The sequence below is a fragment of the Sylvia atricapilla genome, chromosome 27 (genome assembly GCF_009819655.1).
Source record: "Sylvia atricapilla isolate bSylAtr1 chromosome 27, bSylAtr1.pri, whole genome shotgun sequence".
NCBI classification, from domain to species: Eukaryota; Metazoa; Chordata; class Aves; order Passeriformes; family Sylviidae; genus Sylvia; species Sylvia atricapilla.
The window spans coordinates 3,486,092-3,503,439 of NC_089166.1; the positions used below are offsets into that span (position 1 = coordinate 3,486,092).

Genomic DNA, 17,348 nt, shown 5'->3' on the forward strand with positions numbered 1-17,348 from the left:
GGCCTGTGGCTCAGTGGGGGTCTGCAAGGCAGGACTGTCACGATAAGATCGGGGTTGTCGGGCCAGTCCTGGCAGCGCTGTTGTGACAGAAGTCGGTTCCTCGCAGGCAGGGCTGTCTCGACAGGAGGAGTCTCTGTGCCCCCACGCCGGCCCCGTCCCCACGTCCCGCCGGTGGCGGCGGTGCCCGCCCGCGCTCCGGGGCTGGATCGGGGGCTGGATCGGGGGATGGATCCAGGGATAGATCCGGGGCTGGATCCAGGGATAGATCCTGGGATGGATCCAGGGATAGATCCGGGGCTGGATCCGGGGATGGATCCAGGAATAGATCCGGGGCTGGATCCAGGGATAGATCCGGGGCTGGATCGGGGGATGGATCCAGGGATAGATCCGGGGCTGGATCCGGCCGGAGCGCTCCCGGCGCTGGAGCGGGAGCTGCGGGCGGCGCTGGCGGAGGACGAGCGGCGGCAGCGGGAGGGCGAGGCCAAGCTGCGGGCCCTGCGCCAGGGCGTCCCTGACTACGACCAGTTCAGGTCCGGGGCTCGGGGACGGCCCGAGGGGCCGGGAACTCGTTTGGATGGCCGGGAAAGGTCTGAGCTCGGAGCTGAGGGGCCGAGCAGTGCTCGTGGGGGACCCGAGGGGCAGCAGCCTCGGGATGCCCGCAGCAGCCCCGGCTCCGAGGACAGAACCCGCAGGCGTGGACACTCGGCCCAGATCTGTCCCAAAACTTCTCGGGTGGCCTCGTGTGGGCTGAGATCTGTCCCTGCTCCGTGGCCGGTCTGTCCTGTGCCCAGCAGTGGAATAGCACTGTCCTCTTTAGCACACCTCCCAGGACACTGTCACCTTTTCCCATTCCCGTCTCCAGCCCCCGTCTCTCCACACACCCTTGGGCCACATCGGGAGTGCAGAAGGTGACGTGTCCCCTGTGCCCTTCCCAGCCTGTTCTTGCTCCCAGTCCTGTCACTGCTTTATCCAGGGGATTGTGAGCAGGTTGGGATGGCAGGGCTGCTCCGTGGGGCAGCGTTAGAGACTTCCAGTCTTAGTGACTCCCAGTGCACCCCAAACTCCAGGATTCCCTATGGATCCATCTGGGTTCTCCCTGTCCATTGAATCCAGGATCTGTAGGTAGATCCAGAACTTTGACCACACTTGGGAGGCATTCTGGGACCAGATCAAATTCCATTCATATATGTCTCATTCCCCCATGCCACCTGATCCCTGAGAGGCAGAAAAACACTTTCAAGTGGCTTTTCCCCCAAATATCTTGCCAGTCCCTATGATGGGATTCTCGAGGGATTTTAGGCTGGTTTATCCTTGAAGGGCCTGTTCCTCCAGCCTGTCCAGCCCCTCTGGGTGATCCATACAGCTCAAAATCAGAAATTGACTCAAAGAAACAGCTTGAAGCCTCAAAGTGTTTTCTCTTGCTGTGTGTCCCTCCTGTCCCTGTTCCCTTTAGGGGGATTGTGCTGGCCTCACACCTGAAGCCTCTGGAGAAGAAGGACAGGCTGGGACAGAGGAGGAATGTGCTGTGGAATCCCTGTGCAGCCCCGGCCAAGGCGGCACCTGCCCATGCTGTGGAGATCCCACAGGTGAGGGAGAGGCTGCTGGGGCCTCATCCACAGGGATGGAAATTATTTGGGAATCGTCTGGGTGTTAATTGGAATGCAAGAGTTACTCAGGACTCAGTCTGGGTGCGAGCCAGTCCTCCCAGGCCCCTGAAGTATCGGGGTTTGGATCAGCTTGGGGTAAGGCTGGGTCCCTTCAGGGAGTGATTGCTCCATCCCTGTGGGAATGGAGGCCTGGCTGAACACCCTGGATGCTGAGCTCCCAGTGCCCCAGGTAGCTGCCAGCAGCTGCAGCCTGGGACCCAGAGGCAGGGCTGTGCACCAGCATCCTCCCTGGAACAGCCTCCAGCTGCAGAGATTCCCCAGCCACAGCTGGTGCTTTGCCCGTGGTTTAATGGTCATGGAAAAGAGCTGGGTTGGGTTAATCCGGACTGAGCCTCACCAGCTCACTGAGTCCCTCAGTGGTGGGAAACAGGGACAGGACATTTTCTGTCCAGGCCATTTGTGAGTGAAGTCACCTCAGTCCTGCCCCTGCCATGGGCTCTGTCCACACTGGAATGTGCTGGTCACTGGATGTTTCCCATGGATGTTTCCCAGGATAAGGCAGTTTCATGGATTGCCTTATAAACAGTCCCAAGAATTGTTTATCATGCTGGATTTCATTGACCTGTGTTTATTTTAAGATCTTTTGCAACTGTCCTTAGTAGCATTGTGTTTCCTTGGACTATGATCTCCCCAAGCAAATCCTGCTCCCAGACCCATCAGCACCAGGCTCAGATCTCCAGAGCTTTTCCCTCTGTGCTGAGCCCCAGCTGATGTCACTTTGCCTTGTTCCCTGCCTGTAGAAAAGCTGCACATTTGCCACCTCCTTCAGCCTGTGTGTCAGTGACCCAGCGGGGATGGGCTCAGCAGTTAATTAGAGCTGGTTTAAAATGGGATTTCCTTTACCTGGGAATGTCACTTGGAGCTTAGCTCTCAGCCTCTGCTCTGCCACAGACCCACCGATGCCAGGTGGTGCTAGACAGGGCATCTGCACATTTTCTGGGGTTTGCATCTCCCACCTTCTCTCTGCCAGTCCCTGGTTTTTCCTCTCAGTGCTCAGAGTGTTCCCTGCCCTGCCCTGATCTCCATGAGGTCCCTTCCCAGGCAGTGCTGCTGGACCCAGGCTGGGCAGAGTCTGACTCTGGTTGGGGTTGGGGTCATTCCACAACCCTCTGTGTTCACACAGGGTGTCACATCTCATCCACACTTCCCTTTTCCCCCTGGAGTTCCCTGGTTTCTCAGGGTTAAAGGCTTTCCATGGGCTGATGGGGGCAAGGGGATCAAAGTCATCAAGTGGGAACCAAACAAAAAGAGTGTCTTCTTTCTCCTTCAGGAACTGGATCAGCTGCCCGGGACCGCTGCAGAATTTCACAGAGATTGGCGCAGATGCTTGAGAAGTGGGACAGAGAAATACAAGTTTTTGCTGGAGCTTGGAGGGGAGGCCTTGGGCAGGATCTTCCAGGCTGATGTGGGCTTTGGCCTCCTGGGGGAGTTCCTGACAGTGCTGGCAGAGAACATCTGTCCTGGAGACAGAGCTGCCATCCTTCAGATCCTACAGAGCCTGGCGGGCACCAAGCGCTTCGGGCTGAACGTGGCTCTCCTGAGCCAGGCAGAGAGAGAGAGCAGCCAGGATTTGTTCAGGAAGCTGCAGAGCAGGGACTGTCAGGCTGCTGGCCAGCCCAGCAGCCCAGCCAGCTGCGAGGCAGGGAGGGAAGCTCATCCCATGGAGACGCACTTGGAAAAGGAAATTGAAGAGAAGAAGACTGTGGTGGAGCTGATGAAGTGTTACCAGGTCAGCTGAGGGAGCAGGAGCACCAGGATTGAGCTGAAAAGGGGTAAAAGAGGCTCAGATAAAACTCAAAGCTTGACTTTGGCATCAGGCAGGGCACAAGGTCTGCACAAATAAAGTTTAGCTCCCAAGCTGTGGTGCTGTGATCTCTGAGCAGGATCTCCTCAGAGATGGGTATGGGAGAGTCTCTTGGGTAGGGAGAAAACCGAGGGAATGAAAACATCAGGTGGTAATTTTGAAGGAGAAACTGAAACCTAGATAGTCTCTTTCCTCTTCCACCCCTGTCCATGGTCACTGAGGGGTTTAAAGGAGATGTAATCAATGACAATGAACAACTCGGGTCCATTTTTTTCCCAAATCCAGTGCAGCAAATGGCAGAGTCACCCCAGCAGACTGGAACCACCTACTCCCACCTGCCCTGTAGAAACCACCAGGCACCTGATGGCAGGGTCCAGGTTCATCCCTGAGGCCTGACATGGGAATATTGGGCTTTGTGGCACCACTTGAGGGGACATGTGTGTCCTTGCACTGTGCCGTGGTGCCATTCCTCCTGCCTTTGCACACCTGAGGACAGCTGAGGGATGGAGACTTCAACAAAAGAAGATCCTGGAGCTACCCAAGATCAGGATGGAAGATTTTGATGCCAGAATAGCCCCAGCACAACAATCACAGCTCTGGTGGGAACAGGCACGCTGTTGGAGTGGTGTCAAGGCTCAGGTTGTGGATGTCAAAGCTGGGAGCAGCCTGCTGCATCCTCACCTCTTGGGAAAGGCAAAAATCCCGGGGGTTTGGTGGGAAGACGTGGGAGAAATGCAGTGGGCCAGAGATTGTGTGAATGGTGACAGAGAATGGGGCTGTGAGACCCACAGGTCTGAGCTGGCTGAACTTTCCAGGTCAGTGACCTGAGCTGCCAAGAGCTGAGGGGCCAAGTGAGGTCCTTGGGGAGTAAACGTGAGCTTCATCATCATCTTCATGCTCACCTACCTGGGCATCCAGACAGGGTCCAGGGAGCAAACATGGGCATCATCATCATTCTTGCCCATGTGGGCACTCAGTCAGGGTCTGTGGGCAGGAAATATGCCATCATCATCCTTGCCCACATGGGCTGCTGCTGGTGGGCACTCAAGAGCCCATCCCGGTTGGAACATCATCCCCTGGGGCACTTGGACACCCTGGGCCATCCTCATATAGAAAATCCCTGATGTTCTGGCCATCAGCAGTCAAACACTGCCAAGTCCCTGCTCTCCCTCCCGTCAGGGCAGGAGTGGGACAGCAAGGACTGATGTGGGAGACTCCCCGTTGGCACAGCTCGCTAGGGACAGGCAGGATTTGACAGTGCCAGGGTTTGCTCCAGGAGGGATCTCACACCACCAGGATTTGTTCCTGGCTCTGCCACTGGTTGGCAGTGAGGGTTAAAGCTCCATAAAGTCCTTTCCAAAAGAAAACTTGGAGCTAGTGCAAGATGTTCTGGCCAAACTCTGTAGAGTTGTTGATCCGCACCAGTGATTTATTACAGCTGTTTACTAAGAGGCTGCTAAAAACATCCATCAAACTATTTTAATCCAATTAATACTGGCTTTTCTCACCCTTTTTTGCCTTGTTTTCCATGTTGAGACTATGTGGCCCAAACCCTTCCTTTTGGGCTCCTCAGCTGGACCAAACCCATACCTTCTAATTTTGGGGGTTTTTTGTTTGTTTGTTGCATTGAGTTTTTTTAATTTGTAATGGAAAAAATATTTTTCAAACTGATCTGGTGATTTTCTTCAGAAATGGCTGCTTTTGGGGTGTTTTTAAGTCACCCAACTCAGCACAGTTGGGAGTGAATGTTTGTGCCTGACAAAGTCATCTCAAACATCCCCCAAAAGCTGTGACATCTGCAGGGTTCTGCTGGACACTTAATTTTCAGCATGGAGCAGGATGTGTCCTCCGAGTTTGTCTCCTTTTTCTGAGGATGTGGCTTGAGGATTTCAGCAAAACTCCCTCTGTCCAGGAGGGCACTGAGGGTCCCGGTGAGGCTCTGGCCCTTGAACCATGTGGAGGATCTGCAGTCCACCCAATCCACCCACCCAGCAGCTGCAGCCAATTCTGGGAGCTTCCCAGGAGCTGCAGCTGGGATTGAGACGGGAAGGAGCTGGGTTTGAGGGTGAAGAGCCCCCAGCAGATCCCTGATTCCCATCCTGGGAAGGGGATCTCTCCCACCCCACTGCCAGCTGTGGGTGTTACTCCTGCACCCCACTCCCCTCTGTTTGGTCCCTTGTGGGTGTTGGCCCCTGGAATGTATCCGTGCCCTGGGGCTCAGCCCTGAGCAGATCCCCCTGCACCATTAGGATTGGTTTGGGCTCCCAGAGGTCCCCACCGTCCCAGAAAATCTCAAAATCCCATGATGCTGGTTGCAGAGGTGGATGCAGGCACAGCCATGGAAGCTCAGTGTGTTCATTAGCTTTATTCTCATCCCAAGCTGCAGCAGCGTTAGTGCATTATTAATTCGGTAGCAAGGGAGGCTGCTCGTGGTGTCCCAGCCCTGCACCATCCTCCTGCATTCCTGCTCTGGGCACCCCCATGACACGTCCTGCCCTGGGAATGCCACTTATGGGACTGAGTGTTGTGTTTCTGGAGTCAGAGCACAGCAGCTCAGCACCCACCCAAGGGGACAGAGGGGATGAGGGGATGGCACCCAAGGGCAGCTCTGTGCTCATCCCAAAGGCTGATAGGGCACGGGAAGTGCCCTGGGTCACTGTTCCTATGTCAGGGGCATCAGGCAGGTCCTGCTCATGGTCAGTGTCTGCAGCAAAGGTGGGGACAGGGCTGTGGGCGAGCACTGGGCTGGGCAATGGCCCTGGGGGCGTGTGCTGCTCTGGGGAGGACAAGTGGGGGACAAGGCCCCATGCAGACCAGGGGCAGAGGATTTCTTCCAATCCCATCCTGAATGCCTGTGGAGGGGTGGCTCAGGCTCTGTGTGGGGCATGGATGGTGGCTGGGGCAGCCCCAGTCCCCAGAGCCCCTGGCTCCCAGTGTGACACCGAGTGACGAGATTCCCCCATCACTGCTTGGTTGCAGGAAGGACCTTGTGCTGTGAGACCCTCACAGGTGCCACCCTCTCCTACTCTGCACCTCTCTCCTCTCCATTTTCACCTGCATGAGATTCCTCTGCCTTAGGGCCATGGATCACCCCTCACCATGAGCCCCTCGGGTCTGTTTTTCCTGCCAGTGTTGGTGGCACCTTGGTGGCAGCCCCCCAGTGGAATCAAGACAGCCCCATGGCTCTGTGCCAGGAGAAGCCCTTGAGGCCACTGTGTAGCCCCACAGCCCACCCCAGACACCCCAGCACTTTCAGGAACCCCTCCTGATGCCCGTTTTGTCACCCCTTGACACCATCCCAAGAGCATGCTGCTTTTCCACCCTCCCCTTCCCTGCCCCTGCCTCTCCATCCTCCCCTTCCTCCTGTCCCTGCCTCCCAGCCGAGCTCACCCCGAGCTTGGTGACAGGGAAATGTCCCTCTCCAGCCGGCACCTCGCACCCTGCATCCCCCCCAGCCAAGGATGCTCAAGGTCTGGGTGCACTGGGGAGATCCAGGGAGGTCTCCCAGACCAGAGAGTGGATGCAGGGAGATGCTCTTGGCACCATCGTGTTGTGTGACGGTGCACGGAGATCGAAACAGGTCAGACTTTCTCCCAGAGACCCGGGATGAGGCAGGAAGGTTTTGATGCCAAAGCCCCGGCAGCCCGTGCTGTGGGAATGTGGCAGTCCCCCGGCGGGTCCCGGTGCGAGCGGTGCTCTGCTGGCTGCCAGCTCCCAACGGGCCGCCACCGGACCCTGGGCACGGGGCACGGGGGAGAGGAGAGGGGCGCACGGGAGGGAGATGCCCCCGCCGAAGCGCCACCGGTCCCCGCCGTGCCCCGTGCCCGGCCCGGGCGGGACTGCGGAGCTGCGGCTGCTGCGCACTACGGCACCTCCTTGTGCTCCTGCTTGGATTCCTTCAGGACCTGCAGGTGGAAGCAGAGGGACCGTCAGCCCAGAATCGTGTTCTGCCACCGGCAGAGCCTGCCTGGGCTCTGAACCAGCTTGGGGACAGGGACAGTTTTCTCCGTGAGCTGTCAGCCTCAGCTCCACCATGACCCAGAGCCAGATCATGCCATACCCTCAGGGATCACTGGCTGCATGTGGGACGCACCCCACATGCGGGACACCCTGTGGGGAGGTGGGGATGGAGCATAGATGACACAAATGAGGATTTCCCACCTCTCCATCTCGGGTCTCCACGGTTTTGACCACAATGCTCCTCTTCACGCGGGCTTCTGACACAGATTTGGTGTCCAGGCTGGTCTCTGGGGGACACAGGCAGGACAAGGCAGTGATATTCTGCCCAGGGTATGGCCCTTCCGGGCATACTCAAGAGGAGAAGCCCAAAGAAAATTGATTGGGATGGAAACCCCTGAACCACGAGAGACAGCAGCCCTGGGGACACAACCAGCCTCAGGGACAGGGTGGGCCTTGGGGATGTGGCAAGCCGTGGGATCTGATGCATCCTGGGGACACAGTTGGGCTGCAGAGACGGTTGGAGACATTTCTGGCCTTGGAGATGCTGTTGACCATAGGGATATGGGTGGCTTTGGAATGTGATTTAGCTTGGGGACAGGGTTGTCCTTGGGGACACAGTTGTCACTGAGGAACACAGTTGGCCTCAGGGACGTGGTTTTCATTGAGGACATGATGATGTGATCAGTGTTGGGGACATCATTGGCCTTGGGGACATGTTCAGCCTTGGTGATATGGCCATGGCACCCTCACCCCCCTACCCTGAGAGCACCCAGGGGTCCTGGTTCCCAGAGATTCAGAGAAAAGCCTCCTGATCCCTCTGAACAGGGCAGGGATGGCCAAGGTGGCTTCTCCTGCCACAGAGCCCCCAGAAGCCACCCCTGTTTGTGCCACCCTTTGTGCTCCCACTTCCCACGCGTGGGGCAGAGCCTCACCTCGGATCTGCAGGTTGGAGAAGCTCTGCACAGGGATGGTGATCCTGTGGGGACAGCAGGAGCATTGGGAAGAGAATGAGGTCCTGCTGCCCCCCAGCTCCACCTGCCTGGGGCTGTGGCAGCAGGGCTGGAGGACAGTCCCCAACCCAGCCGGACAACCCATGAGGGGCCACGAGGACTTGGCCATGTTTAGGGGCATGGCAGGAGTGAGGGGCAGGAGGGAGCTCTCACCTGCTCTCCTCGCCCTCCAGCAGCTTGCGGTACGTGGCGATCTCGATGTCGAGGGCCAACTTAACATTGAGCAGGTCCTGGTAATCCTGCAGGTGCTGGGCCATCTCCTCCTTGAGGCTGCGGATGTCCTCCTCCAGCCGCACCACCGTGTCCTGGTAGCCGGCCGTCTCCAGGGCATAGCGCTCCTCCAGCTCCCGCAGCTGCCTCTCCAGGGACTCATTCTGGGGGGCCATGACACCCTCCATGGCCACCTTCCCCAGGAGCTGGGGGCTCTCCCCAGTGCCCATCCATCTCCCACCCCTGGGGACCAGCCATTCCCCTGGCATTGGGTGGTGGTCCTGCCAGGGAACCCTCTGATGGTGGCAGCTCCCTGAGGCTGTGTCTCTGCTCTTGCACCCCATGGCTGTCACCTACCGAGCCCCGCAGAGCCTCCAGGTCACAGGTGAGGGCCTGGAGCTGGCGCCGGTACTCGTTGGCCTCCTGCTTGGCCACCCTCAAGGCCTCGGCGTGCCGGGCGGCCGCGTCCGTCAGATCTGCGAACTGGGACAGGGGACATGTGCCATGGGATGGGACCACAGAGCAGGGACGTGTTCTGGTGGCACAGTGTGGGAACATGACCCTGCTCTGCTCCACAGCAGGGACATGGTCCCAGGAGCACGTGGCAAAAAGAAACATCCCTGCCACGAGTGGGGACAGCAGAGATCCTGAACCCCGCACCCCACGGAGAGCCGCCCGGCCCTGGGTGATCAACCCCAGCCCCGAGATGGTGACAGCCCGGGAGGGGACAGCCACACCATCCATCTGTGGGGCAACCAGCTCCCACTGCACCTTGGACTTGTACCACTCCTCGGTCTCCTGGACATTGCTGGCGGCCATGGCCTCGTACTGGCTGCGGATGTCGCGCAGGGCGGCCGTCAGGTCTGGCTTGCTCGCGTCCACCTCGACGTGCACCCGCTGCCGGGCCAGCTGCTCCTGCAGCTCCCGCAGCTCCTGTGGGGACAGGGGGGTCAGGGCAGCCCCTGAGGCCCGGGACCCCCAGCCCCAGAGCGGGGTTACCTCCTCGTGGACCTTGCGGAGGAAGGCGATCTCGTCCTGCAGGGTCCCCACGCGCCGCTCCAGGTCCAGGCGAGCCAAGGCAGCATTGTCCACATCCTGTCACAGTGGGGGGAAAGGAGGGATTGTCCCAGCTGGCCACCTGGGTGTCCTCTGTCCTGAGCTGCCTGGACATGTCCATTCCCTCCTGCTCTCACTCAGCCTTGCCTCTCTCTGACCATCATAGCATTTCCCAGTCCCCACTGCCTGCTCCTGCCATTTCTGCCCGTCCATGCTCCATATCTGTCCATCCCTACCTTTCCCATTCATCCCTGCTCCATTCCTGTTCCCTACCTGCCCATTATAACACATACCAGGCCCTCAGCTCCTGCCCATCCCTGCTACCTCCCTATCCATCCTCTCCATCCCTACCCCATCCCTGCCCATCCCCAAGGGAGGCCAAGCTGGGATCTGGCCCCTGCCCTCACCTGCCTGTAGGCAGCCAGGTTGCTCTCGGCCTCCAGCCTCAGGGTCACCTCCTCCTGCAGCCTGTGCGGGACAGAGGCACAGTTACATGTCTGGCACCGTGGTGGTCACTATCAGCCCACGGGCAGACCCCTCTGGGCTGACACAGCCCCACACCAGCAGCATCCCCCAAACTCAGGTCAGTTCATGTGCCCACCCCACACACCCTCACACCATCCCTCACTGTTCTCAGGGGTCACCCATATCCCATCACAATCCTGGTGCACACCAGTCCCTGGTCCCCAAGGCTATGGCTCCTGACACATCCCCTGCTCCTGTCTCAGGGGCCACTCTGACCCTTGGGTACATCCTGGACTCCATTCTCGTCCCAGGGCTTACTCTGGTCCTTGTCACCACCATGGTTCCCATCACCAGAAAGATCCTGATCACCATCCTGGTGTCCATCCTGGTCCCTGCTGTCACTTTGGTTCCAGTGGCCACCCTGCTCCTGGTAGTCACCCCGACACCCATCCCAAGTGGGCCACCCTCGTCTCCAGGACTACCCCAAGCTGGACAGTGCCTTACTTCTGCTGGAGGCTGCCGAGGTCCTCGGCCAGGTTGTCCCTCTCCATCTCCAGCCGGGCCTTGGCGGTGGCCAAATGCTCCAGGCGGCGCCGCAGCTCCCGCAGCTCCTCCTGGTAGATGTCGGCCGTGCGCGAGGGCTCCTGTTCCCGCGCCTGGTTCAGCTCCACCACCAGCACCTTGTTCTGCTGCTCCAGCAGCCGCACCTTCTCGATGTAGCTGGCGAAGCGGTCGTTGAGCTCCATCATCTCCACCTTCTCGTTGGTGCGCGTCTCCCTGAACTCCGAGTTGAGCGCCGCGGCCAGGGAGAAATCCATCTTGGCCGAGCCCAGGCGGGGAGCAGGAGCCCTCAGCTGGGTGCTGCGGGGCACCCGCGGCCGGCCCGGGGGGCTGGCGGGGACCACCCGGTACACGGGCACGGAGGGGCCGAAGCGGCGGCCGTAGGAGGACAGGCGCCGGCTCTCCATGCCGGGCGGATGGGCGCGATGTGCGCGGCCGAGGGGTTTTATGGAGCCCGGGAGCTCCCGTCCTGCGCTGGCCCAGGCCAGGAGGCGGCGGGCCGGCACGGCGCCAGGCTGTGGCGCCCGGCGGGGTGGCTGTGCCCTGGCACCCAGCCCTGGCACCGCGGCACAGCCCCTGCCCACCGCTGGCCCCCGCAGCCGGCACTGCAGGGGCTGGGCAACGCGCCGGGGTGCGGACAGAGCGGTGGCCACGGGCACCCCGTGGGTGGGACATGGGTGCGAGGCTGGGTGCGATGCCGTGGGGCACTCGCGGGGAGGGTCTACTGAGAAGACCGGCTGCTTCTTAGGAGCCTCTCTAAGTCCTTCCCATGCCGATGGGTCTGTGGAAGCGCTGGCTGCTGGCCCTGGAGCCCCGGTCCCCGTCCCAAATCCGGACAGGTGTTTATCCCACACAGCGGAGTGTGAATAGTTATGTCACCGGCCACACATACACTGAGTCGGGGGAGCCTTTTGCCCCTGGTGGCACATGGCAGGGGGTGGTAGGGGCGAGGACTGGCTTCCAGGGGCTTCCCGCAGCGGCTGAAAGGGGCTTTGTGCGGAGCCAGAGCCGCGGCGCAGCCGGAGGGACCTTTGTGCCAGGGCACGGCACTGCCGGGAAACGCGGGGGGCTGGATCCAGGGGCGGGCACGGGGCCACCGCCAGCCCCATCCCTCCTGGTGACAGCACAATGGCCACAAACTGGGGCATGGATGAGTGTTGGGCACGGCCCGGGGTGGCGATGGGGCTGTTCTGGGACGCGGGGACATGAGCGACGCTCGTGGTGGCACCAGCGCGTGTGCCCCGAAAGGCGGCCGGGGTGAAGCTGAGGGACAGCAGGGCCCTGGGGCTCTGTGCAGGGACAGGGACGGGAACAGGGACGGGACTGGCCCCGCCGCTGGCAGTAGATGGCAGCCGATGGCCGGGAAAGGCTCTTGCCTGCCGTGGGACGGGGACACCCCGCTGGACCGCGGCCACCATCACTGAGCAGCCAGTGGCGAGGGCTGTGGCAGCGGCTGTGTCCCTGCGGGGGAAATCTGGCGGGACCTCGAGCCACCAGGGACCGTACTGGTGAGACTGGTGGGACTGGGACAGCTCCCACATCCTTCTTTAATCCCCAGAAGCTCCCTGCCTCCCGCCAGCCCCGTGTTTCCCCAGCTGTGGTCACCAAGGGTTGTGCCCACAGAAATTCCACGTTTGGGGCACCTACACAACCCCCCAATGACACTTGTGTCCCCAGACAACAGTGGCATCCCTGGAGACACGTGTGACAGCTCTGGTGACAGGGAACCTCCTTCCCTGGGGTGCACAGCGGGTTGGAGTGGGGACAGAGCGGGGGCTGGGGAGCTTTGGGGTCCTGCGTGGGCACCCGCTGCTCCCCAGGGATTGCTCCTCTCCCGGCTCCCACGCAGCGGGATCAAAGCACGGGCACTGCCGGCGGCGGCGGGAGCAGCGCTGGGCTCCCCCTCCTCCTCCTCTTCCCCGGCCCCTCCTTAATATGACAAACGAACTGGGAGCGGGCTGGGAGTTTTAATTGGAAGCTTCCAGGCTCAAGGACACAAAGGTGAGATCAGCGGCTGCCGGGCAGGGAAGGAGCCAGGAGGAGCCGGTGACCCCGGCCCCGTGGGACATCAGCACAGCGCAGAGCTGTCCCCATCCCGGCCCCGCTGCTGCCACGCGTGGTCACCAGCCAGGGTGGCTCTGAGGAGCTGGTGCAGGGAACCAGATGTGTCCGTGCCAGATGTGCCCTGGCAGGGCAGGACTGGGGTCACAGCGGTGGTCCCTGGGTTCGGTGCTCGGGGGTCTCTGTCCCAGCGTGGGGGTGTCACACGGGTAGCAGTGATGGGGTTGGAGCAGGGGGGAAAATACAGAACAAAACCTTTTCCCTGTTGCTATACAGAGTATCAGATCCCGGGAGGGCAGGTGGCTCCCCCACCCCTCACCTGCACTCTGGGACTCCGAGCAGGGTGCCCAGACCTCCCCAGGCCCAGAAGAGGGTGCAGAGGCACCCACAGGACCCTTGGATGATGCAGATGGGGGGAGCCACAATGGAACCCAACCCCAGAGCAAGTGCCTTTTTCAGTCCAGCTCAGCTGGGAGCTGCTCCTGAACCCCGGCTCCCCACATGGGGGGTCCTGTGGGAGCCCAAAGGGGAGTTGTGAGAGGGGCTTTGGGGGGCAAAAGGAGGTGCAGATTAATTGGGAAAGCTGTGGGTTTTGGGGGTGTCAGGTCGTGTTGTAGGGGAGGCTGTGGGAGCCTGAAGGGGGTTCAGGCTCACAGGGGTACTAAGGGGGCACTGGCCGGGGTTGGCACAGGGAGGGAATGGGAAGCAGAGCCCAGGGAGAGTCTCTGAGGCCTCCCCCAGCCTGGAGATCGCTCTCCCCGACTTCACCCTCCAGCTAAACCAACCCCACACTTCAAGGAGTGCACGAGGACCCAGACCATTGGAACAGGAGCCGTGTCCTCCAGCAGCTCCGTGACCCCATCCCAAACAGCTGCGGGAATGGGGAGACACAACAGCAGCCCCAAACCACACAGCCTGGAACTGTTCTATGCCTGCAGTGGTGCTGAGAGCAGCTGGGGGTCCTGGGGACACGGAGGTGTGAAGGTCCCAACGCCTCCTGGCTCCTGGCTGCCACCAGACGTGGCCTCGAGCTGTCACAGGCCCACAGAGCCCCCGGGTGCCTCGGCCCCACTGCTGGGGCTGCTCGGCCTCGGGGTGTCCCCCTGCTGTGTCCAGCTGCTGACCCAGCCCTGCCCGTTCTCCCCCAGCCCACGGCACCACAGCAGCTCCTGGACAGGTTGGCCAAGGGCAATAAAAACCGGGCACAGCGTCACACCCAGGCCAATGCCACCTCCTCCTGCTGCCACACCATCTTCCAGGTGAGGGCTGCTGCCTTTGGGATCGTTGCCATTGCTGCTGGAAAACGGGGCTGGAAACCTGTGCCAGGACCCACATCCCAGGGCTGGCCCCCTCAGCACTGAGCTGGGAATTTTGCTCCCCACGAGCTCTGTCCGTGAGCTCTCTGGTGTCTGGGTGCAAAGCTGCCAGTGGATTTCAAGTGCAGCCAGGCCCTTGCCCGAATTGGCAGGGCTGTCACGGCTGCCTGGGCAGACGGAGCCTGTGGCTGTCACTTCAGCCTGAGCCTGGTGCCTCGCCCTTTGCTGCTTGCAGGGAGCAGCCCAGGTGTCTGGATGCTTTTGCAGCCAGCTCCCAGCTGGCCTCGTTGGTGGGTCCTGGATTCCTGCCTGCACAAATCCCTGAGCTGTGCTGGAAACGTGCCCTTCCCGCTGCCAGCTCTGCCTCCCAACAAACCACAGGCTGGTGAGGCTACAGGAGCAGCCCTCAGCTTCCAGCACCTCTGTCCCTGCAGGGGTTGCCCCTGGGGGGGTGAGGGATTACAGGGCAGTGGGGGAAGCATGTTGGGTTCTACTGGGAGATTTTTAGGGATTTCGAGGGGGCAGGCAGGGAGCAGTGCTGCCAGGTGAGTCTTGGTGGCTGTTCCCCCTGAGCTGCACCAGCCCTGGGCTTGGAACCCACAGCCCTGGCTGCTGCCTCCTGGGGACACTGTCAGGCTCCATCTGGGGGCTGAGCTTGGTGTCAAAGACCCCAGGGAAACTCGGGCCTGGAGCTGCCTCTGTGTGTGAGCCCATCCCAGCTGGTGCTGGGGCTTTGGGTGTGTTTGTTGCCCTTCTAGGACCCAACCCTGCTCTATCCCTGAGTGCAGGGATGCAGATTGTTTTCCATAGCTCTGTCCCTTCCTGCCTCCCTCCCTGACTTTGCTTCTCATGTAATCACCAGGTGTTTAGCTCACCAACACGGTTCCAGTGCCAGAGCATTGCTGGGACCCACAGTGTCCTCCCAGACAGCAGGATTTCTTCGGGGAATGCTGAAATCCTCAAGCCACATCCTCAGACAAAGGAGATGAGGCTGCAGGACACATCCTGCTCCCTGCTGAAACCCTACAGAGGTGGGTTTCAACCTTTGGGGGATGTGTAGGGTAATTCTGTCAGGCATAAATATTGACTCCCAATTCTGTGCTGAGTTAAAAACACCTCAAAAGCGGAGAAGTTCGGAAGAAAATTGCCAGATTAATTTGAAAAAAAAATTCACTTCTAAAAGTTGAAACCAAATATTGAAAAAAATGTTGAAACCAAAATGTACAAAAATGGTCCTCACATTATAAATTTCCTGCGTGAGGGTGATCCAAGGCGTCTGAGTGTCCTTTGGGGGAGCTGCTATTACTTGGGTGGTTTCCAGAACAGCCAAGAGATGTAGTGGGATGTGTGGATGAGGAAGAAGATGCCAATGATGATGGCAAAGCTGATGCCCACAGCCCTCATGACGAAGATTGACTCGGGGTCAGTGGGGCTCCGCTGGCGCCGGGGCTGGAAGGTGACGCTGAGCTGGAAGCCGGCCACCAGCTCGCCCTCCCGCCAGCAGAAGTAGGTGGCTTTGTCCCTCCTGCGCACCCGCTGCAGGTGCAGATGGTTCCCGTGGTCGATGAAGAGCCTCATGTGCTTCCTGACCCCCACGAGGTAGTGGGTGCGGTAGAGGCGGACGGAGCCCTTGTCCCAGGCCACGGCGTGCTCGGGCCGCGCCCCCGGGCACGTGATGACCAGGTCAGTTTTGGGGGGCTGGCTGTGGTACTGGATGGGCACACGGGGCAGGTGGGGCCTCTCGCCCAGCTTGTAAACGATGTTGGAGATGGACTGCACGCCCTCCTCGGGGACTTCTTTCTTTGGGCAAGGGGCCAGGCAGCTCCGGATGGCCACCTCGGGGCTCCGCAGGGGGATGAGGCGGGGGAAGTGTGCGGGCACAGCCCTGGAGCCGCAGGAGCTGACGTTGGGCAGGGCTGTGCGGTACCGCGGCCTCAGCTGGGCACTCTGCACGTAACACAGCCCGATCCGCCGCTGCTCACCTCGCACCCCGCAGCGGTCACACCTGCTCCAGTCCCAGAAGGTGGTGAAGAGGGTGAATTCCTTCTCTGTGTAGTCCTCTTGGACGTGCTCGCCGTTGTCCAGAAAAGCCACTGTGATCTGCCTGGTGGGCTGCACGTCCACGTCGTAGCCATAGAAGAAGAGCCCTTCCTTGGTGCCACACAGGTAATGGCCCGAGTCCCCCTCCTGGGCTCGGAACACGATCAGACTGAACATGCGGATGCTGAAGCGCTTCAGGAGGTCACTGCCCGCACGGATGTGGCTCGAGTCCACGGTCACGGTGCCGTTGAAGTCTGTCAGCACCGTGGTTTCCTGGCTGTGCAGGTTCTTCTGGAAGTACCAGACAACAGAGGAGGTCTCCTCGGGCTTGCACTTGCAGGGCAGCTCAAAGGTCATGTCGGCCAAGTACGCGACGTTCTCGAATATGAGGAAGGCAGGACACGCCATCTTCTTGAACACGTCCCCTTTCTTCTCAATGGCAAAGGCCCCGAGAGCATCCACTAGGGAGAGGAGTATGGTGGCTCCCAACAGCCTCGTCCCCATCGCTCCGGGTGCTCCCTGGCCCAGCAGAACTCACACAGCCCAGCCAGGGATCTGCTGGGAGCACCCTGCCCTAGAACAGCCCAGCCTCTGTCACCCAATCTGGACTCCACCCATCCCCAGCAGCTCTGGAGCGTTGTCACCCATGTGCCTGGCAACAATGGAGCTGGGCTGGGACAAGTGGAATCCCCAACATCTCATCGTGGTTTGAGTTGGATGGGAACTTAGAGAAGATCTCTAAGTGCAGATCAACATCTTCATGGCTGGTGCCGTTGAGAAGGTTTGGCTTTTGGAGGCAGTGGGTTGTGCTCTAATGACTGGGGCCTGTTAGAGAGGGCAAGAAGACCTTTGACCAAGGGCTGGCCAGTCTGGTGAGAGGGGCTTTAAATGGAAAGGCCTGGGGGCTGGTTCCAAAGTGGCAATGCTCGTGCCATTGCTTCCTCCTGGGGAGGAGACCAGGCCAGCCCCTGGAGCCTGATGTTCCTTGGCTCAAGATGAGAATCACAGGGCAAAGCCATCAGTGCTGTGTGGCTGTGGTGAAACCTCTCACACCTCACAGGGTTTCTTGAACCTCTCTCTCAAGTGCCTGAACACAAACAGTCACAGCATGGGGTACAAACAAGAGCTGGAAATGTGAATGTGCAGTGGCAGGGCCATGATCTCAGTGCAGTGACAGAGACACAGTGGGACAGGTGGC

General features: G+C 60.1%; 3 protein-coding genes across 3 annotated transcripts; 1 reads left to right on the forward strand and 2 right to left on the reverse strand.

Moving 5' to 3' along the window:
• Window positions 1-345: 345 nt before the first annotated feature.
• On the forward strand, window positions 346-3,625 carry CCDC103 (coiled-coil domain containing 103). Its single transcript, XM_066336963.1, has 3 exons — window positions 346-530; window positions 1,454-1,586; window positions 2,938-3,625. Exons 1-3 carry the CDS (start codon window positions 370-372, stop codon window positions 3,403-3,405), a joined length of 762 nt encoding a protein of 253 aa, XP_066193060.1. The 5' UTR covers window positions 346-369; the 3' UTR covers window positions 3,406-3,625.
• A 3,692-nt stretch (window positions 3,626-7,317) lies between these two features.
• On the reverse strand, window positions 7,318-11,140 carry GFAP (glial fibrillary acidic protein). Its single transcript, XM_066336853.1, has 9 exons — window positions 10,677-11,140; window positions 10,115-10,175; window positions 9,651-9,746; window positions 9,423-9,584; window positions 9,009-9,134; window positions 8,595-8,815; window positions 8,364-8,407; window positions 7,633-7,718; window positions 7,318-7,376 (listed from the first exon to the last, which is right to left on the reverse strand). The coding sequence occupies exons 1-9, from the start codon at window positions 11,138-11,140 to the stop codon at window positions 7,335-7,337; spliced, it is 1,302 nt and encodes a 433-aa protein (XP_066192950.1). The 3' UTR covers window positions 7,318-7,334.
• A 4,272-nt stretch (window positions 11,141-15,412) lies between these two features.
• On the reverse strand, window positions 15,413-16,654 carry FAM187A (family with sequence similarity 187 member A). Its single transcript, XM_066336607.1, has one exon. The coding sequence runs from the start codon at window positions 16,652-16,654 to the stop codon at window positions 15,413-15,415; it is 1,242 nt and encodes a 413-aa protein (XP_066192704.1).
• Between the last annotated feature and the right edge of the window lie 694 nt (window positions 16,655-17,348).